The sequence below is a fragment of the Vanrija albida genome (genome assembly GCF_041260175.1).
Source record: "Vanrija albida strain AlHP1 chromosome Unknown contig_4, whole genome shotgun sequence".
In the NCBI taxonomy this organism is placed as follows: domain Eukaryota; kingdom Fungi; phylum Basidiomycota; class Tremellomycetes; order Trichosporonales; family Trichosporonaceae; genus Vanrija; species Vanrija albida.
In genome coordinates, this window is record NW_027191423.1 from 176,916 (window position 1) to 199,293 (window position 22,378).

Here is a 22,378-nt window from a genome sequence, read left to right on the forward strand (position 1 = left end):
CGAGCAGGGGACGCGGTGTCCGACCACTTGTGCGGGGCATCGCGACGGAGTGCCTATCCAACGGAGATATGTATAGGTACAACGGACGCAAGCAGAGTTTGCTGGCAGCACTTCGACATTGAAACTGGGTATGGCGATGACGATGACGACGTTGGGGTCGTGCTAGTCGGACTAAGTCGACACCTCGGGCACTGGGACACCGAGTTTTGTTCCACGTTCCACTGGCGTCCGGATAGCCGTGCCATGTGCCCAAGTCACAGTGTGCGACAGACGGAGGGGGCTAAAGAGAGAGAATGGATGCATGGGCTGCTGCATTGTGGCACCGCACAGTCCAGCAACGTGGCCAAGGGCCACATGGACTTGCCGAGTTTGGCACAGTCGGCCAAGCCAAGTTGTTGGTTCAGGACGACTCACAATTGAACGGAGAGTCGGGGTTTCAGCAGCGAGGCAAGTAAACGTGGGGAGGGGAGAGCGGGGGGAGGAGCCAGCCCGATCGCCTGCCTACCTGCCTTCTGTTAGGCGGGGGACCGAGACCCGTGTTAAAGGAAGAAATCACAGCAGTGCGGCCGGCACCCTTTTCCTAACAACTGGGCTGAGACTTGTTTGCACCATGCTCACAGTGGCAAGTGGGCACCGCCACGACCCAAGCCCGGGTGGGCTGTTGACCAAGTCGCCCCGACCATGCTCTGCACTGCGTACTCTTCCTTGCCCGCTGCTCGCTGCTGCTAGCCTGCTGGTCAATGATCAAGTGCATGCAGAAGAGATCGCCGTCGGCGCTGAGAGAGAGAAGAATGATGCGACATGTTTGCATACACGTTCATTTACTGTAAAAGAAGAAGAAGAGCCATCGTCCAAGGATTGGGAGCAGCCGAGGCGGCGAGGCGATTGATTTCTGCAATTGGGTTGGGGTGGGGGGACGGTACAGAAACGAACGTCGGTAACAGAGAAACCAGTCCTCTGCTCGTTTGGGCGTCGTCGATGTCCTATGGCCACAAGGTGCGACTGAGGAGCGACTTAGAGAGCGCCAGCAATGCGGCGGCGCTTGGCAGCGGGCTTGGGGCGGCAAGTGGGGGCGGTGCCGCCCGAGGTGGAAGCAGGGCCGCCGGTGGTGGCACCGCCAGAGGTGGCACCGCCCGAGGTGGAAGCAGGGCCGCCAGTCGTGGCGCCGCCGGAGGTGGAAGCAGGGCCGCCGGTGGTGGCGCCGTCCGAGGTCGACGCAGGGGGCGCAGAGGACGAGGCACCGCCGGGAAGGTTGGTGACACCGAACTTGCAGAGGTCCGAGGCGAGACCGAGACCGATCGAGACCTTGACCGAGGTGCCGAGGAAGCAGGGAGCGACCGAGTAGAGGAAGTCGCCCTGCTTGGTGGAGCAGACGCAGTCCTTGGCGGTGGCGAGGTCGGCGCAGCCGACGGAGCCGATGGCGTCAAGGACACACTTGTAGGCGTCGGGGTAGTCGGCGGCGGTCTTGGTGGCGTCAACGGGGCCGTTGGTGGAGGGGAGGGGGACGAGACCGTCGCTGCAGAGACGGTTCTTGAGGTTGAGCGAGTTGATGAGGTCGGCCTTGACAGCGGGGCAGTTCGAGACGTCGGCAAGGAAGGCGCCGGCCTGGGGACCCGAGCAGATGCAGGCAAAGTCGACGGGGTTGGGGCAGCCGACGCTCTTCTCCGAAGCAATCAGACAGTTGAGGATGTCCTTGGAAACGGTGTCGGGGCTGGAGACGAGTGTCAGTGATCGTGTTCGGCCATGGGGTCGGGCAGCGCAGGCCGTGGTACTCACTCGACAGCCTGGGCGTTGGCACCGAGGGCGAACGCCGCGATAACAGCGAGGGTGGCAGCGAACTTCATTGTTGCGGATCGGAGTAGGATCGGTGGTGTTTGAAGTAGTGAGCTGAGTGAGAGAAGGAGAGAGAGCAGGCGACTTGATGGGGAGCAGATGAGGCCCAACCCCGCCGAGTTATATAGCCATTCGTGTCCCGTACGTTGTTCGGGATCGACCCCATGCTAGCTGGGCACCAACGCTGGGCATGGGGTGGTAGTGAGGACGGTCGCAGGGAGTAGCGTACCGAGTGCGGTAGAGACACCGAATAACTTGAACTGGGTGCAACAACCCGAAGTGGGCGTGCGGCCTGCAGCAGGAGCCTGCAGCAGGAGCAGCAGGAGCAGTAGCAAGACCGCAAGCATCCATCTGCGACATGGTAGGCAAGAGGAGAGACGCATTCAACCAAGGTGTACTAGCGATGCCAGAGAGGCCGAATAGCCATAAAAACGGCGCTAAAGGCAATGTTCAATGGCCGATGAGCTGGTAAGCGTCGTGGGGGACCAGGGGTGGCAGGCTGGTCGACGCTTGCGGCGCCCGGCCAACGACAATTCCATATGCGGAGGCCGCGCATAGCACAGAAATGCGGCCAGGGTAACAGACGTTGGGCTGAGACGGACGCGAGCGAGCGAGCGAGAGAGCGCGCGAGTCAGGAGGGGCACCAGACCAAAGGCGGCAGGCAAGCCAGCATCGACTCCAGCGAAGCCGAAACCTGCCTGCCCCCACGGCCCCCACCCTCCCGCACCTCGTGCCCTCGCCGCGTCCTGAATAGCTACTGATACCCCGCATCCACTCGCATTCGGGCAAGGCTCAAGGTCAGGTCGCTTGTCCTCCCCCCTCCCCTGTGGTCGAATCAGGTTCCTGGCACTAGACGCAAGCCGTGCATCCATAGCAGAAACTAAGCCCGAGGGGTCCCAGTCGGCCAAGAGTGCTGCGCGCCGGAGTCCCCACAGACTATCCCCGCGATCATCAGGACGCCGTGACGATGATCCCTGATACATCCATATGGAGCAGGTTGACGCCGGGCGAGGGCGAGACATGTGCCCGCAGCCGCAGCCGTGGCCGCAAGCACAACCCAAGGCTGTGATGACCAGGTGCGTGCAGCGCAGCTGTGCGGTCTCCGTCAGTCTGGGTGCATTGGCGTTCATGTACGGCCTGTCTGTAGAGCATCATGACGCGCTCGGTGCGTCCCGATACCCACAACCCGAGCCGGCCGAGTAACTCAAAACTAGCCAGCAGCAGGCAGGGCAGGCACGAGCAGGCAGCAAGCAGCCGCAAGCCAACCAACCATCTTTGCGGGGTAAAGCGCCAGGCGGAGGCGTGTCACGCATGCATCCATCGCTCGCAGCAGGATGCCCGGCCTCGACAACGCCGAGCCAGCCCAGCGCCGGGCCACATGACCGCACACCACGAGAGGCATAGAGTGTCTTACAGTTGCCCGGCATACTACCCTCATCTAGCTCGTCCCCAGCCCATGGGCAGGTGTCACATGTGTGCCGTCATGTTGCCGGTCGCCGATTAGCTGCTGCCTTGCCCTGTGCCTGCCTGCATGCCTCCAGCCTGCAAGCTGCATCCAGCGCTGCTCTGCCTACCTACCTACCCCCGACTACAAGTCGGTCGTTGGGAGCCGTCGGCTTGCATCCCTGACCCAGGCAGGTCCCAGTGTGCATGCCGCGTCCACCAGGCCGGCACGGCCAGCTTGCCGAGCTCGGTCGCATCGGTCGCTCGAAGCTGGCTGCGCTCATTTGACTGAGGAGTATGCACCAGGCAGGCAGCACAGCTCGATCATGCATGCACCCGTCACGCTGGTGGGCACTGCTGTTTGCCCATGCATGCGGTCGCACTCTGGTGCTGTTTCATGGTTTCATGCAGTCGACTTGCGCTGGGCTGGTCCTCGGCTGGTCGCTGGTGGCATCCTCGTCCCATCCGACAGGACGAGTAAACAACGACAAAACGAATACGGGACATGGCCGGCCAACGACGACGCCGGCGTGGCCCCGATGTGTACCGCTAATGCCCCAGACGTCAGACTTCGACCAGTACCCTCCCGTAGCTATACGGGGCCGAGTCTGCAGCCCTAATACGTCGACACTATGTTGCATGGCAACAACCGAGCCTAGTGCGGCCGCAAGAACTCACAGCCGAAGCAGTGTTTGGTGCGCTCCATGTTGCCGAGAGTGGCAGTAGGCTGGTCTGCGTCGGCTGCTAGCACCATGCGCGATGGCCGTCAACACCATGCGTCATGGCCGTCATGGCCATGTCCTCCAGCAAGCAACGAGGAGACCGAGTCGCATCTATCCGAGCAGAGTGACTCGGGCGGGTGTATTGGGTTTCGGTTGCTGCCCAGCGTCGGTCGGCATCATGGCATGCCTAGTGCGAGCACAAGCCCACTGTGCGGTGAGGCTCGAGTCGCTGTGGTCGGCCCCGAGTGAGGCCTGATCCCGAACCGGCCATGATTGAGCCCCCCAGACTTCTGAGGGGTTGCTTCTCGAAGGCAGTACCACGTGGGCAGGATGACGAGGCAGGAAGCAAACCAAGTAATGTCCGGGCCCATGTGATGGGAACTGCTGGGCCATGTGCAGACTTGAATGAGGTAGGCTGCGGCGTGGTCTGCTGCTTGCCAGTTGGAGAGGTGGTGGTGGCCTCAGCGACGCTCGCCGGGGCTGCCACCTCTGACTGTGCACTGAATAGCATAGCCCTCATGACTGTGCGCCAGGCAAGCAGAGTCATTCACCTGGGCCTGTGTTCCGCAGGGCTATGTCACCAGCGGAGTCGAGTTCAGTTCCTTCCGCCTGGTCTTCGTGTTGTGCCACCCGCGCGGCCTGGCAACTCGGCAAACGGCCACGCCAGTCCAGTCGAGTGCTGGAATGAGAGCCTTTGCGGCTCCAGTGTGGTCTGTCACCAGCTTCCGTCCGCCCTCAGCCCGAAGCCAACTGCCACATCTGCATAACAATCCTTCGAGATAAAAAGAAAAAGGACACTCTAGCCTGTATATTGTCCGTTGGGATAAAGTGGGGGAGACCCAACACTCTAGACACACTGGCCGTGGACGAGCGAGAGGCCCTCGGCGCACGAGTGGACAACGCACTTGCCCATGCGGCAGGAAACCTCGTCGACGCCCTCGAGGGCGGTACAGTCGACGCCGTCCTCGCCAGCGCAGCCGCCGCACGACTCGAGGTCGGAGAGGACGTTGATGCACTCCCACGTGGTCCCCTGGTCGCCGTTGAGCTCCTCGCGGCTCTGCACACCGAACAGCACGTTGGTGTGGGTGCGCTTGGCGACCTTGCACGCCTTCTTGAGGTGGGGGCAGCGGGGGGCGACGAGGCCGCGCTCAAGGCGCTTGCGGCGCGCGCCGACCGACGGCTCGGGCGGGACGTTGGTGACGCCGTAGTTGCACACCTGCTGGAGGCTGGTGAGACCGAGGTTGATGTTGCAGTTGTTCCTGTGGCCATGTCAGCTGCGTACAAGAGCACGGTGCCCTCGACCTACTGCTGGATGCAGGGGAAGACGGCGTAGAGGAAGGGGCCGTTGTTCTGTGTGTTGCAAATGCACGTGGGGTCAGACAAGCTGGTGCACCCGACTTGGTTGCCGGCGGCAATGACACAGTTGTAGAGACAGGGCTGGGCGGCCTGGAAGGCAGTGACGCTGGGCAGGGGTTAGGTGTACTGTTCTTCTGGACAGTGTAGGCGGCGACTTACTCAATCTTCTCGGCGGGAGGAGGGGCAACTGGACGTGTCAGCGCGTGGCCTGCGAGGGAGTAGCGACGAGGATGACGTACTGATCAGTCCACCGTTGGGAGGGGGCTTGCAGAGCTCGTTCCGGAGGTTGAGGCCGTCATTGAGGTTACATCCTGGGCTGGGAGGAGCGTCAGCCACGACAACCCCCGGGGGATAAACCCGCGAGCAACCCACGAGTTGCTGATACACGTCGCCGCGGCGTTGAAGAACGGGCCGTTCTGCGTAACACAGATGCAGTTGAAGTCGGTGGGCGAGGTACACCCGGCCGTCTTGGCACCCGAGATGTAACAGGTGAGGAGACAGGCGGCGACGGAGCCCGGGCTAGAGGCTTGTCAGCAGGCCGCCACACGCGTGTTGGGCACGATTGGCCCGTGGCAGCACGTACTCAACGGCAGCGTTGACGCCAGCGACGGCGACGCCGAGGGCGACAACGATCGTGGTGAGGAGCTTCATCTGGTGAGAGTGTAGGTGGGGGAGGGAATGAAGCTCGGTGACGGGTCCGCGCCCCTCCTTACATAGTGCTCTCGCGTTGTTGTGTACCGTGCCACAGCCGTCCGTGTTGACGCGTACCGGCAGAGGGGGTCTCGGGGGTGCCGCTCATGGGGAGGGGGGGCGACGAGGCCAGCCCCGTTCCAGGTCGTGGGCTGGTGAGTGGGCTAGCGAGCATCCAGAAGCGGTCGACGGCGCGGTGAGTATGTCGCTATCGCCCGCGGCGACAACGACAAGAAGCAAAGCAAGCAAGCGTCAAAGCAAGAATTACTAGCCTTGATCGGGGCTTGGGGCTTGGGTAGTCGGTGGCTTCAACGCGCCTCAATCCACCCTCCAAGAATGCGCCTTCTCGGCCTGTCGCGGCGGGCAAGGAGCGAGCAAGGAGCGCAGCCGTCGTCGAGCGCCACCCCAGCCCACTGTGCAGGCTAGGAAGATCCGCGATATAGCGTGCCGCCTGCCTTGGGTGCAGAGCGACGGCCCGCGGCCCGCGGCCCGCTTCCGGACCATGTCATGCGGTGGTGGGCGACGCGTGCGACAGAGGCGTTATCAATTGAGTGAGTGCTCACGGCTGACGGCAGGCAGCCGCATCTGCCGTGTTTACTGTTTGCGTTTGTTTGCTCCTGTTTCAGTTTGGGCAGGAGCATGTGCACTGAGCAGCGCACCTCATGGACGCCGCAAGACGACCTTTCACGCACCGACTTGGGCGGAGCAGAGCAAAGAGTTGTGAGGAAGAAGACGAAGACGGACGGCTCCGAGCTCGTCGACGCGTGCGGGGAACAAGGTGGCCCCGTCCACTAGGCGACATGTAGCGCGCGCTCATTGCCGAGTAGGCCAGGACCCGGCCATGCGACTGACCCCATTCCCATTGCCCAAACCTTGCCTTAGGGCGGTATGCGGCCATGGCCCTTATCTCTTGTGCCCGGTTAGCACGGCCCATGATGACGAAGGGGGCATGCCGGTTCCGGCTAGCCTCGGTGACGTCGGGTGCATGCGACAAGCAACTCCAGGCACAGAAGAGTGCAGAACGACGCATATTGCATGGAAGGGGGGGTATTACGTTGGACGTGATGTGCATGCAGGGACGTCATTGATGGGGGAGTGGACAAACGGGGTGCGATGGTGGTGCCGTATTGCTACTGTTGTCGGGAGTGCCGAGTGTTCAACTCGTCGACCGAGGCGCCACTGACCACAAACACTGCCAAGGTCGAGTACAGCAGTACGCGGATACTGCCGCAGTGGGCACCTGCTGTCTGTCGCACCAGCAGTGGTGGCTGAGACTGCCGCGCCTCATCCCACTCACCACACTGCCAAGCCAAGCCAGTGTCGCACTCTGCCCAATGGACATCCACGACCGCCCAACATCTTGTTGACACCGACCCCGAAACCTTACATGTGGTGGTTGATGGCATGGTGGAATCTAAACTCCTTCTAACAGCTTCTCGTTGGAATGGCGGCTTCGTTCTCGTTGGAATGGCGGCTTCGTCTCCAAGGACGTGCACGCTCCGCGGTCCCAGCAACACGAACGTGTGCCACTGACATGGTCTGTGCGACGTCGCGAGGAGAGCGTCGGTGTGGGATACCTTGTGAGCGAGGTCTTCTCTCTCACCTCGCCCGGAATGGACGCCTTTCGCCCTCAACGCAAGCAATCCGGTCAGTCACAGGTGCTGGTGCGGCGTCCCTCTCGACCCGCCTGTTGGCGAGGGTAGTAGCGACGACCCCCTTGGCGAGGCCGACGACCCGCCAGACGAGCCCTCTGCCGCGGCAGCGGCGAGTAGGGGCCCTGTCGAGTCGGCGACGAGGTCAACGTCACACGGCCCAAGGACGACGAGGAGGGCGACGCAGGAATGTCTTCTTGGCCTCCGAGGGATCGTCTTCGGCGCGCTCTTCGTGGCTGCCACGCCCTCATCCTCGCCGTCTTGAGGCTCGCGAGGCGGAGCTCAGCCGCCCAGCGTCATGCGCGTCACGGCGTACCCCGCTCTTCAGCCTGCCTGCTCACTGGCTGCGGGTAGATGCAGTGCTGACAGCCCGAGCGAGATAGCTCATGGCGGTGCGAGTGGGGGTCGCCACCTGACGGGCTGAGGCACGTCGGAGGCACGGCCTCGAGACGACATGTGTCCGTGCCGAACGGGCTGGTACGGCGGGCCGCTGGGTCGCGCCGCATCACGCCGTTGTAGGGCGAGTGTCGAAGCATCATCATGGGGCCTCAGGCAGCAGCTCCGCCTGGTCGGAATGCCCAAGTCCCGGACCGGTGGACAGGACACGTTTCAGAAGGTTCATGCTGTGCCAGCGTTCGCAGATGTCGTTGAGCTCGCTCGGGTAGTCGGGCCTCGCTGGCGTTGCGTGCCTCGCTCGTGCAAGATCCAAAAACAAGTTGGTTCCCAGCTACGTCAGTCGCGCCCACGGGGCACCATGCTGCTGTAGCAATGATACGCGGCCTCCCATACAGGCCGGATCGTGTAACCGGGTCGGGTGACAGCTGCTGTTCGGGTCGTCGAGGCTGTGCCAGCGAGCACCGAGCCGGATGTGGAGCATGTGGGAGTTAGCCAGTCAGGTCCAAGGCGGCGCCGAGCAGTGCCCCTCGGCACGGTCGGTCCGGTCAGCGAGGAGTCAGTCGCCGGGGCACCGAGCCGATGCGATGTCCCTCGACTCCACGCGCCGCATCTGCCGTCATCGCTGACGACGTTGGCGTCGACTACAACGACGAGATAAGACTGCCGACTGGGTCGGAGGTGTTGTTGTTGGCTTGGCGCGCACGTGTAGCGAGTGACGAAGAGGCGGTGAAGAGGAGGCGGAAGCGGGGCGCGGGCCGACGCGTTGTTGACAAATGCCCACCCCACCCAGTCCCGCTGTTGTTAGTAGAAACGTGTCGCGCGATGCATCCTACTACTGCTCTTGTCGAAGGCTCGAGCTAGGTAGCACAGCTTGAGACGCTGGGCGATGCATCGCCGTCAGTTAGTCAGTCAGGTGAACAAGGACAAAACAGGCTGCATGGCGTCGACCTCGGTTGCCTAGGCGGCGGCGTCGTGCCTCACCGCCTTCCCTCCCTTCCTCCACCCCGGCGCGTCTTATAATAGACGTGGGGGCATGGCATCTCGTCATCCTCATCCATCCACTCATCCTTCCTCGTCCTCTTCCTCTTCCTCGCCACTCCAGCAGCAATGGGAGACGACAAGAAGAAGGACGTACCAAAGGGCTACGACGATGCGCAGCTCACAAACACCCCGTCGTCGTCGGCCGACCCGCCGCCCGTCTACCTCGCGCCGCAGGGCTACACCGTCGCCGCCGACAAGAAGCGCGGCGGCAGCGCGTCGCCGCAGCCCGCCGCGCCCCCCGTCGACCCCACCACGCTCCTCCCCCCCACGTTCCGCGTAGGCAAGTCATATATCAAACCCCTCGTTACCGTCCCCGAGCTCGTAAACCACCTCAAGTTCCTCGCATGCCTGCACCGGCTGCAGGAGGACGTGCGCGAGTGCCCCACGCCGTGCGACCAGGACTTCTCGCGCGAGGGCCCCGCAGACGCCCAGGTGCCCGACGAAGTAAAGTGGACGGCCTTTTGCGTGCGCGCCGCCCACCGCTTCCAGGCGTGGGCCGAGGGCCCAGCCGTCTCGCGCGTGCGCGACAAGCTCGCGGCCGCGCAGGCAACCCATGGTGCCGTCCGTCCGAACCGCGGCGACCTGGTCAGCGTGCTCGCCGAGGCCGACATCGACATCCTCATGGCATGGCACACATATCTCCTCAACCCGCGCGCGTACCACGACGACTTGGAGTTGCTGGGCGGTTTCAAGCCTCCCGGCATCTGGGGCCCGTTCGCGGGACTCAAGGCCCTCGGCGCGTTCCCGCTTGATATCATCGTGAGGGCACTCATTAGGCTTCTGTACTGACGACCCAGTGCGAGCGCATCGATCCCCAGACGTACGTGTTCCAACCGTTCCAGCGCACCGCCGACCAGCCGAGCGGATCGGCGCCCGACTCTTCCGCCCCGCCGCCCGCGCTCAACGCCCACGCCTGGACGCTCGTCGCACTGAGCCGCACGCAGTCGACCGTGCCCGTCGCCTGCCCCAAGTGCCTCACGGCCGTCAGCCTGCCCGTCATCGGCATCCCCGGCGCAGGTAGCGGGCTTGCGCTTCCCGACATGTCGTTCACGTGCTCGGTCTGCCACCTCGTCCTCACACGCGAGGTGCTGCGCGTTGGCCGGTTCCTGCGTGACCTTCTGCGCGTGCGCGCCGGCCTCATCCCCCATCTTGCTGGCATGGGTGACAACGCGTACGCCGACGTCAAGAAGGAATACGGCATCCCCATGTCGCAAGCGCTGCTCAACACGGCGCTCACCAGTGTCATGAACCCGTACAAGGCCTACATTGATCTTTCGGGGCTCACCGTCGGCGAGTTGGGCGACAAGCTCGAGTGGTCCCAGGACAAGGTGAGGGAGAAGCTCGTCGAGCAGACCACCAAAGACGGTGGCTTCATCCCCATTGTGGAGGGCAAGCTTTCTGGAGTCAGGGGCAAGTTTAGGCGCAGCTTGGCCCTCGGCTCGGCCCGCGCGGGCATATCAGGTGCCATTGTGCGTCTCAATCGTGCCTACAGCGTCGGCACGGGACTCGACAACACCGTCGACCTCGCACCGGCCATCATGCGGCAGGCGTCTTTCGTCACCAACATGCAGAAGATTGGGTGGCTGCAGATGAACCGCTGGACCAACGATCAGGACCCTCGCAGGTTCTACTTTATCCAGAAGGCGGCGGCGAGGTATCGTAAGTGGCAACGTTGCTTGCGCGTGCTGACGGCATCCAGATGCCTTCCTCGACTTGATGAACGCCCACCCTACCAAGTTCATCTCTCCCACTCTTGGTAAGCTGGGTGGCAGAACCAAGTGCTGACAACCTAGACATCGACCTCGCATGGCACACCCACCAGCTTCATGGTGCCGGCTACGTCCGTGAAACGACCAGGCACGTTGGTCACCTCGTCAACCACGACGACGCCGTGGCCGACGTCGCGCTGCGCAACGCCTATGATGAGACGGCTACACTGTGGGCCGAGCGCTTCAACACCTCGTACTCGGGGTGCGGGTGCCCCGTGCCTTCCAAGGCGCAAAAGGTCGTGGACAAGGCGCGCCGACGCGAGTCCAGCTCGGGCCCGTCGTTTGCCTTTTGGCGCCGCAAGTCGAGCTCGTCGACCGTCGCGGGCACGCGTCCCGACGTGGCGGCCATGAGCGCTGAGACGGCCACGTTCGAGGACCGCGCTGCCGAATGCCCATCGACCCACAATCGCGTGCACGTCACGGGCGTGCGCAAGCTCGAGGACATGCACGAGAACCAGCTGGCGCGGCGGAAACGCAAGCCTGGCAACCCAGGACACGAGGACCCGTTTACCCAGCAGTACGAGTTTGTGCCCCAGGTCAACGACCCGCGCAAGCGCAAGGCGGCGGGGGGCATCGGCCCGACAGTCTACGACCCGTACTGGGGAGTCACGCCCTACGCTTACGGCGGGGTCTGGGGCCTCGGCACGCCATGGGCTCTGGTTGCCGGTGTCGCCGTTGTAGGCGGTATTGCGATTGGCGCGGGCGCTGCAGCCGGTGAGTGAGCTCGAAAACAAGTGCTGACGATGATAGCCTCTTGCGTCAACGGTGTCCAGGACGGCGAGGCACAGTCGAGGTGCTCTGCTGGCGGTGGGGGAGGCGGCGTGGCGTGTGGCGGCTGGGGTGAATCGAGCGGGGCTGCCTGCGCGACGTCGGGCGCCATGTGCGGCGCTGGCATCAGCGCGTGCAGCGGCGGGGGAGGAGGTGGCTGCGGCGGGGGCGGCGGGGGATGCGGGGGCGGCGGGGGTGGGTGCGGGGGCGGGGGTGGGTGCTGAGGGGCAGCAGAATGGCGAGAGACCAGACGGCAAGGTCAGTGTGAGGGAAAGAGAGAGCGGACGAGAGTGGGGGAGGGGGGCGTTGATCGACGGCGCCACACTTGTACGGTCACATTACGTGCCTCGTGATGGTTGTTAAGGGTTGTATTACAGTGCCTTTTGTAATTCCTAATGCAGAGCTGATGGCTACTAATACACCCCGTCGGCCCTGGTCCGAAGTGACTGATGGATTGCAGCAGGGAGTGTCTCGCGCGTTGCTATTCCTGTAGCCGACGCATCGGCGTAGCGCACGCGCCATTGCTCGAGGCGAGTCGGAGTCGACCTCGCTCCCGATTATAGTGCGTGCGCGGCGCTCATTGCGGGCGAGCGGAGCACAACCGCACCACGCCGATTCCGGGGTCGACCAGTCACAGCTGGGCGGTTACGGCCCGACCGGGCAAACCCCGCATGCCGGCCGGCCTCGCCATCGATAGCATCAACTCGACTCGTCGTTGTGTTTCACGCACACGCCTCGACCTGTTGTACATATACGCTTGCCACCCCACCTCGCCCGCCACCGCCCACCGCCACCATGACCGACCCGACGCCCGTCCGCACCGCCGCCGAGCAGGCGACCTACGCCGCCGGGCTGCGCGACGCCGAGTCCAAAGCCATCGGGATGTTCGCCGAGATCGAGGGGCTGATCAAGCCCGGCGTGTCGGAGAAGCAGCTGTCCGACGCGATTCACCAGCTCGGGCTCGAGCGGCACGGGCTCCGCACGCACTGGCACAAGCGCGTGATCCGGAGCGGCGAGAACACGCTCAAGCCGTTCGAGGAGAACCCGCCCGACCGGGTCATCGGCTCTGACGACGTGCTCATCGTCGACCTGGGCCCGGTCTTCGAGGCGTGGGAGGCGGATTTCGGACGCACCTACGTGCTTGGGGAAGACGCCGAGAAGCTCGCGCTGCGCGACGCCCTCGAACCGATCTGGAGGGACGTCAAGGCGCAGTACGATGCCCGGCCTACCATGACAGGCGACGAGCTGTACGCCATCGCTGTGAAGGCGGCCAATGAGGCCGGGTACGACTTTGGCGCCCCGATCGCGGGGCACATCGTCGGCTCGTTCCCGCACGAGCGGATCCCAAAGGACAAGCTCACACTCTACATCGCTGAGGGGAACCACAACTCGATGGTGACGACCGGCAAGGGCGGGTACGACCGCCACTGGATCCTTGAGATTCATCTCCGCGATAAGAAGGGCAGGTTCCAGGGCTTTTACGAGCAGCTGCTCACTGTCAACTAGTGGGTTGGGGCGTTTGGAGGTGGCCGAGCTGACGACTGCAGGGACGACGCGAGCTCGATGAAAACGCCGGCACGCTCCCGGCGATAGGTGGTGTACACGTTGTGAGATATGATACTAGTGAAGTTACGCGTGCAGCGTGGGCCACGCGGTTGGCTAGCGTCGAGGGCCGTCGGCGAGGGGGGGGCGGATGACTGACCGTGCTCGACGGGACAGGCTCCGGCGCGGCGCTGACGCTCACAACTCTGACCCTCCTTCCGAGGCGGCAACTTGTGCGCCGCGACTCCTCCAGCCCCACCTTCACAGCAACAAGTAACATCCCAACTATTATATCACCACAACCAACGACCACCAACGACCGCGCACCAGTTGAATAGCGCATCGCGACCAGCGCTCAGCCGGCCTACTTCTTCTCGTCGTGCTCGTACACGTCGGCGTCGCGCGGGACAGCGCCGCTGGAAACCACGTCGTCGGCAACGTCGCCCTCGCGGTGGCCCGGCTCGCCCATCTGCGACACGTCGAAGCCGTTGGCAGCGAGGTACTCCCTGAACGCGGCGTCCTCCTCGATCATGTGGTCGGGCTTGATGTTGTGCACGCCGAAGAAGGTGATGGTCGCCGAGAAGACGGCGAGGGCGGATCCGACCCAGAAGAGGCCTGTGGTGTGAGCACGCCGCAACATGCACCGGGACACCCTACTCACCAGTGTTCTGGACAAAGTAGCCCTTCGTGTCGAAGCGCTTCTGGATGTACGGGAACGTGTAGGTGCCGATAAAGGCGCCGACCTTGCCGATGGCGGCGGCGATGCCGTAGAGCTGTCCACGGGCGGCGGTGGGGCCGACCGACTTGGACGCGAGCAGACCGAGGTTGTTGCCGGGGCCGACCTCACCAAAGGCAAGGAAGATACCGTACATGACGGCAAAGCCGGCAATCGAGCCGCCCTGGCCATTCTCCGGCACGAGGCGGTTGTACGCGCCGCTCATGGCGAAGCCGAAGACAGCCTGCATGAGGACTGGGGGGGTGAGTCACTGATCCCAGGGGCCAAGTCATGGCACTCACGTCCGAAAATCATGGTGTACTTGGGCCCGATAAAGTCGGAGATGAAGGAACCGACAATCGTACCCGGGACGTAGAACGAGTTGACGAGCGCGCCCCACGCCAGCGTCTGGTACAGAGACGGGTTCTTGCCAACGGCCTTCTCGACAATGGTGCCCGAGTAGATGCCGAACGGGTACGTGACCCAGTTGTAGATGAACCAGACGATGGAGACGGCCGCGAGCTTGAGCCAATAGCGCTTAATGATGAGCCAGTAGGGGATGCGGGTGTGGCGCATCGAGTTCTTCTTGTACGCGTCCGGCTCCTCCATGAACATGCGCGCGATGAGGAGCAGGAGCGGCGGGATGGCGCCGAGGAGCAGCGTGCCGCGCCACACGGCGCGCAGGTGGTTGTCCCCGAAGATCTTGTACAGCGCCAGGGCGACGAGCCACGCGACGGTGAAGGCGAGGTCGAGCTGCGAGTTGGTCGCCCAGATGAAGAGACGCTGCTGCTTCTTCTTGCCGACCTCGTTGTGCTCGGTCGCCTCGGCCGCAGCGACGGATCCGGAGGGATACTCGCCGCCGAGGCCGATACCGAGGAAGAAACGGAAGGCAATCAGGCAGTTGATGAGCACCTGCGGGGTCGGGCCGGCACTGCACGCCGCGAGGATGGAGAAGACGAAGATGATGGCCGTGCAGAGGAACATGGCAAACTTGCGCCCGATCTTGTCGGAGACCCAGCCGAACGCTGAGGGGGTTAGCACGAGCCGTGACGGCGGCGTTCGCGCCACTTACAAAGCTGGCCCGTGACCATGCCTGGAGTGTGTGTTAGCACTCTGTCACCAGCTCGATTGTCGCCACACCACCTACCCGCAAACACCATGGCGGCAAGGAGCGACTTGTTGCGCTCTCCGCCCACCAGCCACGGCCCGTACATGTCCTCGCGCGAGAGGATGGTCAGCACGGGGCTCATGGCGGCGTTCGAGTAGCCGTCGGCGAACATGGCCGAGCCCTGCGGTGTGAGTATTGGGTCTGGGCGGGGGATGGGGATCGTCTCACCGAGGCAAAGATACTGTGCTGTCAGCGACGCCCAGGAGCCACACTCACGTTCCAATCGCTCCGAGCTTGCGGCCCTTGCGCGGCGCCTGGCTCTCGCCATTGTCGTGCGCGACTTCCTTCTTCTTGCTGAATACGCCCATGTTGTTGACAGAGAGAAGAGTGATAGCAAGACACGGATCCCATGCCTAAGTACCCGCCGGCGCCGCAGCCGTCTCCCGCCCCGCTCCACCGCGCCGTGGCCCCAGCCCTGCCCCCCGTCTCCGCATTGCCGATAGCCATCAACAGGGAGGCAGGTTGGTCACGAGGAAAACAAACGCACGGCGCTAGGCTAAGGTCTTGGTGCTACCCTCGAACTGCACCCGTCGCGACGGGATAGGCGAGCGCCCGGCGAACGTTGTTGCCTGGCAAGGGCGAGGAGGCAATGTGCAGGACGAGCGAGGCACCGGCACGCACCACACGAACCACATGCAGAAACAAGACGGCCTCGGGCACCTTGGGTAGCTTGGGCAATCCCGTCCAACGCGGAGACTGTGTGCGGCTCGCCAAGACATTGCTTTTACTTCCCTGCCGTGAGCGGCCCTGCGGCGCGCGATGCATGTCCTCGCTTGACATCTCACGCGACCTGCCCAGGTGGGTTTCAGGGATTTGTGGCAGGGTGCTGCGCGCGCGTGCTCCCTCTACGTCCTCCGTCCTCGCTCCGTCGAGTAAACGCGACAGGGACCGATTACACCGGGCGGAATGCTGCCCGCGACATGCTGCGCGAGTGCCGCTCTCGCCGCCAACGTGCATTCACAATCTTGCTCTCCCTCAGACACCAAACACCGAGAGCGACACCACTCGGCAGATCAGCAACCCAGCCCAGCGCTTGGCACGCACGCACGTTCATGCAGCAGCGATGCGAGACAACGAGCTGTACCAGGCCGCTCTTGGCAGGTCGCTTCGACCAGCGTGGTGACCAACTTTTTTTTCTCGGCCATTGCATATCTCGGATAGGAAGGCAGGACATGGTCAGGTGACTGCGATTGGCTGTTGGCAAAGGCCACTCAACACCACGCACCCTTGCTCGACATGCACGCATTCAGCCTCGGATGAAACAGCCCGCAGCAGCACGGTGGGGCTGCGCCTGAGTCCGAGGACCGGCTTTCGGTCGGCTCCTCAGGAGCCGCCAGGAGCCGCGAGGACCAATGCTCGCCGTTCCGTGCTGTGCCAATGTCCATACACCGCGCGCCGCGGAGGGCCGACTCGGCGCTGCCGAGCGCTTCCGCGATCCCGGCGCCGAGGGGCGTACACGGGTCGTGAGTGGGTCCTTGTCTTGCCGTCGTGCCGACGTGCCGTCGTCGTCGGCGTCCCGGATCAAGCAACCCGACGGCCTCTGCATACCTGACGAGACGTCATTGCGGAAGATTAGGCCGTGAAGATAGACAAACACCAGATCCATTCCACAGATAGCTCATTGATCACCGAGCGCCACGCACAGTGTCGAGCCAACTGCCGCCGGCGACACTGCCGGACAAGAACATGACGATCGCCCCTTGCCGGCAGAGGTACACGACGGAACAAGCCAGGGGGTGGGTTTGGGGTGGGCTGTTGGGGTTGGTTGCAAGGCACATGCCTCATAACCAGACCAGGACAACGCTGGTCTTCGCACTCGTCGAGTCGGCACTGGACGTGGCTCCGCGAGGTGACTGCCTGCCACCGGTGGTGGATTGCACACGCTCAGCCGTGGTGCGTACGGGCGCCCCAGTTGCCGCCCGTGCACTGGCGCGGAAAGTCCCCCATTGACGCTGCTGATGGCGCGCCTTATGCCATCTTGACGTTCTCGCCGGTGCGCTCGGCACAACTACAGCGTTCATAAGAGTACAATGGAGAGCAGGTACAAGTACTTCCACAGCACGCTGCTACAACGCCGCACCTCCTAGGAGCCCCAGCGCGGCCGAAGAGACGCCGAGCAGCATCAACAGCGTCGGCACACCTAGCCTCGGCGCAGCCGAGTACGTTGTCGCATCCCGGCCAGCTATGTGCTCGCAGGTCGCTGTGTTGTTCGGTCCGAAGCAGCTGTCGGTCATGTTGTCTGGCCTCGGCAGCCACGGGGGAGGCATGGCGATCACCGGGTCGCTCCAGCACATGTACTCCTCGCGGCCTGTCGCATTCGAGGGCTGTGCCTGAAAGTTGCAGATCTGGCCGGCGCACGCGCCGTTCGTAAACGTGCACTTGTAGGGATACTGGGCGTAGGTGTTGGAGATGAAGGGGACGAGGTTGCCTGTCCTGTTGTGCCTCTGCCACGCGACGTCGATGTCTCCCATGCTCGCGCACTTGCCGCCCGCGAGCGCGGCCGGGATCGTGTCGTTGAAGGTCGAGGGCATGCCGAAGCAGCTCGACGTGCTGGTGTTGCGCCCGATCGCGTGGCCACACACCGCATTGTAGCAGTCACTCGAGCCCTTGATCGTGATGGTGAGCGTGGGCACGCGGATGCTCGCGGCGGACATGAGGACGTCGGGCGCTGTATTGTTGGAGGCGGCCATGTTGTTGTGGAGTGATGGGGACGATGTTGGGCGACACTCCCGCGCTTTTGTACTGAGCGCGCAGCCCGTCCATTGTGAACGAAGTGCTGGTGCCAAGACATTCTGGTGAGCGCGCTCAGTATTTGCCACCAAGCCAGAAGGCCGTTGGGCGGGAGCGGGCATACTGAAACGTGCGGGCTGCGGAGTAGAGCAATGCATGATAACTGACTCCATGACGCAGCTGGGGTCAAACTGGAGCTTGTTGCGGAGGGGGTGTGCCACTACAGGAGGCATGAGGCGCCTGCTTGTCTGATGCGGGGCGAGTGGTGTAAGCAGCACCTCTATCCCTTCCGTCCAGTGACACGAGGGTGGGAGAGCAAACCGAACAAAAGCGAGCTCCCAGGACATGCACGAGGCGCACACAACACACACTCCAAAGGATTGATGGGCGCGGCGTGCTGGGGGCCACCACACAGTTGCCACGCTGCGTGGCAGCCACGCGCACACTCGCACACATCATCCTCGCGACTCCCAACAACCCCTCGCCTCTCCATCACCACCACGCCGCCCACACGCACCCATGGTGAGGTCTGCATGATTCCTGAGTGTACCCGTTGCATACACCCCTTCCCAGCACTCCTGGCTGCCAGCGAAGGAGACGACTGTCGCATAAATCACCAACACTCATTCCAATTCCTCTCCTCCCAACACCCCCTTCAACTCACGACCGCCGACATGTCAGCCGAGCCTACCGCAGCCGCCCTGGCACCATTCTTCCTCAGCCTCCTGGCCCACAAGGTCGCCCTGTCGGTCCTACCACACAACATCTTCTTCAGGTCGGCAATCGCCCATTTCCTCCAGGACTTCACGACCGTCGCAGTCTCCTTCCACACTCCCGGAGTGGGCTTCTGCGACTTTGTCGCGGCACTCGTCCTGGTACGGTATTACCGTACATGGAGCCCCGAAGTACTGGACGACGTGCCCCGCTGGCCTCCCAGCTGCCCCGGCACGTTCCCGACCCCCCTCGCCATCCTGGACTTCCCGCCCCCGCTACCCCCGAAGGACGAGCCTGTTCCCCAGGGCGTGGCGGGTTTCATGCCCGCCCTGCTCCAGTACCTCCGTGCCAACATCCCAGGAGTGGGAGTAATCTTCGGCCGTCTCCTCGCGGAGCTCGCCGGGCGCTTGCTGAGCACCGGGGCTCCTGCCACCCATCGTCTCGTACAAGGTCTCAAGACCACGTGTGAGGAGGAGATGAAGTTCATCAAGACCGGCGCCGGGAGTCTCGAGGAGGCGACCACTCGTACCCTCACATTACTCACAATGCTGCAAGGAATGCACCAGGCATGCACATCCAGCACCGTCGGCCTCGGGTCCAGCCACAGCCCCAACAACTCCCCGACAAAGCGAGTTCGGTTCCAGGAGCCGCAAACTGTCCTCCACCCGGTCCTCAGCCAGTCCCGGAAGGCTTCGGCACTCCTCGCAGACCATTTATCGGTGCACGCAAGGATGATCGTGCAGGCCTTAGCCAGGTCAGAGTCTCCGGACGACACGGCCCGCCGAGCTATGAGCATTGTGGCGGCACACGTCGAGGCGCGGTGGGTCGAGGTGATCCAGCAGGCGCTGTGCACCAGCGTTGGAGTGGAGGTCATCGCACACCTTGCGCGCAACGGACACAGTGAGCTCTTTCTCGTCGCAAGGAGCTGACATTCCAGACTCGGCAGCATTCGTCAACTCTCCCGCAATGCACGGTGAGCTGAGCTACCCGCTGGGCTGTGCTAACGAACTCTCAGACTACAAGGCAGCAGCATTGGAATGGGCGCCCGAGTCACCGATCTGGGACGCCGCGACCCGCCTGGCCAAGTGGTGCTCAGGTTACGCGGACCCCCGCGACGCGGCGAATGGGCTGGAACTGGTCATGGTCTCCGTGAACGCGAGCGCCGACCCAGACCAGGCGAGCGAGGAGATCGTGTCCGAGGTGCTCGAGATCATGGGATACCCTGACGTCCACGGCGGTCTCGGCCTTGCACGCCTCTTCCCCGACGACGGCCCGGTATCCCCCGCTGCCACGACCATGTCGAGCACGGCGCGCCTGCAGGCGCTGGGTGTCTCGCCAGGTATGGTCAGGCGGTTTGCCGCGTTCGAGCGCGAGTACGAGACGGGGACCGTGGTGTGATGCCCCCGACAATGACTGTGATGACTGATGTGACCGATGACGGTGTGTGTATGAGGGCCCCGCGAGTGTTGTGATTATTGTTCCTAGATTAGATGCATAGAGAATGAGTTATCCGGTGATCACCTCAGCTTGCAGTACGATGTCATCAAGAAAAGAGACAGCATGAGTACATTACCCGCATCCATTGATGGGATGGAGACAACATGTCCGCTCGGTGGATGTGGCGATTCCAAAGAATGGTATTGTCTGTCACCAACACCATCAATCTACCTCTCGCACTCACTCCCATGGCAGTAATGCTTGTACACAGTCCATTTTGATGGAGAGCCGGGGTACTTAAACCCCTCGATGCGTGCAATTGCTCTCTGCTCGCCAACTAACCCACCAGCAATCGTCGACACCATGTGCACCACCAACCTGCACACCGCCAGCTCGCCTCCCTACCGTCTCCCCCTCGAACCAATGCGCTTCCTCACCTCCTCAGTCCCACTATCATCGTCGAAGACTACACCGAGCCGTGGTGGCGCGACCAGGAGAAGACCCGCACCCGCACCCTCGTCCTTGCCCGAAACACCGCCCGCTTCATGTTCCAGGACAAGACCTCTTGGCGCGCGCGGCTGACATTCGCCCGCCGTCTGGCAGACATTGTGGCCTGCATTTCCTCCAGCCCCACATACGTCTACCAAATCCGCCTCGTCATCGAGGGGATCCAGGGTGCGTACCTAGGCAAGATGATGGAGAACGGCACCGACACTCCCGCCTTCCTCCGATCCCTGCTCGCTCCCCTCGGAATCATCCAGGCCATTGAGGAGCGTGCGCTCCTGGCGTGGAGTCAAGTGACGGGGGAATACCTCCTGAAGAGCATTTGCTTTTCCCACCTGTACGTCGGGAGGTCTGAAATGACGGTTGGAGACTACCTCGAGGGCATGGCCGAAGCGCGGGAGGTCCGCCCGTGCCCTGGAACCGATGGTGCAGACCTCGCGCCGGGACCTCATGCCCTTGCCATCCTCGTCGCCGACCTCAAAGCCGCTACTGTGGAGTGTCTCCGCAACTGGGTGACGATGAAGGGGAGCGAGCTCTTCAACCTCCTGATGTCCGACCACACCAAGGCGATCGCGACCATGGCCGCACTCCAGGATGTGATCTCGTCGTGCGCGCCCACGCCGATCGCCAACGCCCTCCGCGAGGCAATCTACGTTTCCTTCGCGGTGAAGTTTATGGGCACTGTCGCCCGCACACAGCCCCGCATGGCAGGAGGCAACGACCTCTCCCGCCAAATCGAGGTCCGCATGGGAACTGTAGCCAGTATGTGTCTCCCCTTGGTTTCGCTGACAACCGCAGGGTGGGGCGTGGAGGTCGCAGCCGTCAACGGGGCCACCCCTCCACTCTGGACGACCATGATGCGCTTCATGATGTGGTACCTCTACGCCGAGGCGCCCGGCCTCACCAAGCACGACCTCTCGCGCGTGCGGGGTGTCTGCCGCAGGTTCCGCCTGGACAAGTACCCAGCCGACATGGAGTTCGCGGCGGAGCTGCACCAGGCCTGGTGGAAAGTGCCACTCGTTGGGCCATACCGCTTCAACACGCTGTCCTCCGCCACCCTGAAGAGCGCGTCCTGGAACAACGACACCGACGTCACGACTCTCAACGGCCCCGGCGAGCGGTACCACGTTGCGATGCTCGCGGCCCTCGAGCGCAAGTGTGCGCTGTGATGGGTGCCAGGCGAGTAACATTCGAAAAGGAGGAAACTCTGAAAACACGGTAAACGAAGAAAACAACAAACATCGCCACACATGTGGAAAAAGCACGGCGTGCGGTGCTCGGATAACGGTGTGGCACTGGCTGCCAAAACCGCACCCCCGCAACTGCGCCGACGCCGACCTGGCCCCGAAGGGCCAGCGCCACGCCACCTGCTGCCTGCCACCAACTACAGAGACGTAAACATAGTAGCATTGGGATCCTACCTACAACACCGAGGCCTGCTATGTCGAGAAACGGGGTGGTAGCGCGCCGCAAACACCGCTCCGCAACGGCACCGCCGCCGCCCCGTGCTCTTACACCCAAATGCGCCGATGATGGCCTGCTACGCAACAGCGCCGGCCGCCGCCGCGCCCCTGCCGCTGGCCTCGAATGCACCGTTAGCTCCGTCGAGCGCCCTGGCTCACCGTTCGTGTATAGTGCATGTCCGTTGTAGATGTGTTCGCGAGTTGAAAGTATTGTTTGTAGCTGATTGAGAGTATGGATGGTATCTCCTTGGCTGGTGGGAGATCCACGGTTGTGGGAGGCAGATAGCACGAGCTCCCTGCGACGGGCCGCCTTGACAGAGCAAGAAACCGTGCCAAACGGATGGGGAGCTTTCCCTACTCCCGGACGTGCAGCGGAACCCGGATGCAGCTACCCTCGTTCGGGCAAGTCGTAATACGCCGGGGTGTTTGCGACGT

The 22,378-nt window shown here is 63.1% G+C and overlaps 7 protein-coding genes across 7 annotated transcripts; 3 read left to right on the top strand and 4 right to left on the bottom strand.

Annotated features, from left to right (window-relative positions):
• Positions 1 to 1,014: 1,014 nt before the first annotated feature.
• On the bottom strand, positions 1,015 to 1,844 carry Q8F55_004789 (uncharacterized protein; the record flags this gene model as incomplete). Its single annotated transcript, XM_069353294.1, has 2 exons — positions 1,015 to 1,711; positions 1,777 to 1,844. The coding sequence occupies 2 exons, from the start codon at positions 1,842 to 1,844 to the stop codon at positions 1,015 to 1,017; spliced, it is 765 nt and encodes a 254-aa protein (XP_069207936.1).
• Positions 1,845 to 4,845: 3,001 nt separating this feature from the next.
• Q8F55_004790 (uncharacterized protein) lies at positions 4,846 to 6,005 on the bottom strand (the record flags this gene model as incomplete). Its single annotated transcript, XM_069353295.1, has 6 exons — positions 4,846 to 5,257; positions 5,305 to 5,460; positions 5,514 to 5,541; positions 5,594 to 5,670; positions 5,727 to 5,873; positions 5,938 to 6,005. The coding sequence occupies 6 exons, from the start codon at positions 6,003 to 6,005 to the stop codon at positions 4,846 to 4,848; spliced, it is 888 nt and encodes a 295-aa protein (XP_069207937.1).
• A 3,194-nt stretch (positions 6,006 to 9,199) lies between these two features.
• Q8F55_004791 (uncharacterized protein) lies at positions 9,200 to 11,624 on the top strand (the record flags this gene model as incomplete). Its single annotated transcript, XM_069353296.1, has 4 exons — positions 9,200 to 9,892; positions 9,931 to 10,792; positions 10,833 to 10,889; positions 10,927 to 11,624. The coding sequence occupies 4 exons, from the start codon at positions 9,200 to 9,202 to the stop codon at positions 11,622 to 11,624; spliced, it is 2,310 nt and encodes a 769-aa protein (XP_069207938.1).
• Positions 11,625 to 12,465: 841 nt separating this feature from the next.
• Q8F55_004792 (uncharacterized protein) lies at positions 12,466 to 13,176 on the top strand (the record flags this gene model as incomplete). The annotated part of the gene is made up of 1 exon (XM_069353297.1): positions 12,466 to 13,176. One exon carries the CDS (start codon positions 12,466 to 12,468, stop codon positions 13,174 to 13,176), a length of 711 nt encoding a protein of 236 aa, XP_069207939.1.
• Positions 13,177 to 13,576: 400 nt separating this feature from the next.
• On the bottom strand, positions 13,577 to 15,403 carry GIT2_3 (glycerophosphoinositol permease; the record flags this gene model as incomplete). Its single annotated transcript, XM_069353298.1, has 7 exons — positions 13,577 to 13,827; positions 13,874 to 14,182; positions 14,230 to 14,952; positions 15,000 to 15,020; positions 15,075 to 15,216; positions 15,264 to 15,276; positions 15,312 to 15,403. 7 exons carry the CDS (start codon positions 15,401 to 15,403, stop codon positions 13,577 to 13,579), a joined length of 1,551 nt encoding a protein of 516 aa, XP_069207940.1.
• A 1,758-nt stretch (positions 15,404 to 17,161) lies between these two features.
• On the bottom strand, positions 17,162 to 17,785 carry Q8F55_004794 (uncharacterized protein; the record flags this gene model as incomplete). Its single annotated transcript, XM_069353299.1, has 1 exon — positions 17,162 to 17,785. One exon carries the CDS (start codon positions 17,783 to 17,785, stop codon positions 17,162 to 17,164), a length of 624 nt encoding a protein of 207 aa, XP_069207941.1.
• A 714-nt stretch (positions 17,786 to 18,499) lies between these two features.
• Positions 18,500 to 21,649, top strand: Q8F55_004795 (uncharacterized protein; the record flags this gene model as incomplete). The annotated part of the gene is made up of 5 exons (XM_069353300.1): positions 18,500 to 19,439; positions 19,477 to 19,512; positions 19,555 to 19,933; positions 20,422 to 21,242; positions 21,279 to 21,649. 5 exons carry the CDS (start codon positions 18,500 to 18,502, stop codon positions 21,647 to 21,649), a joined length of 2,547 nt encoding a protein of 848 aa, XP_069207942.1.
• Between the last annotated feature and the right edge of the window lie 729 nt (positions 21,650 to 22,378).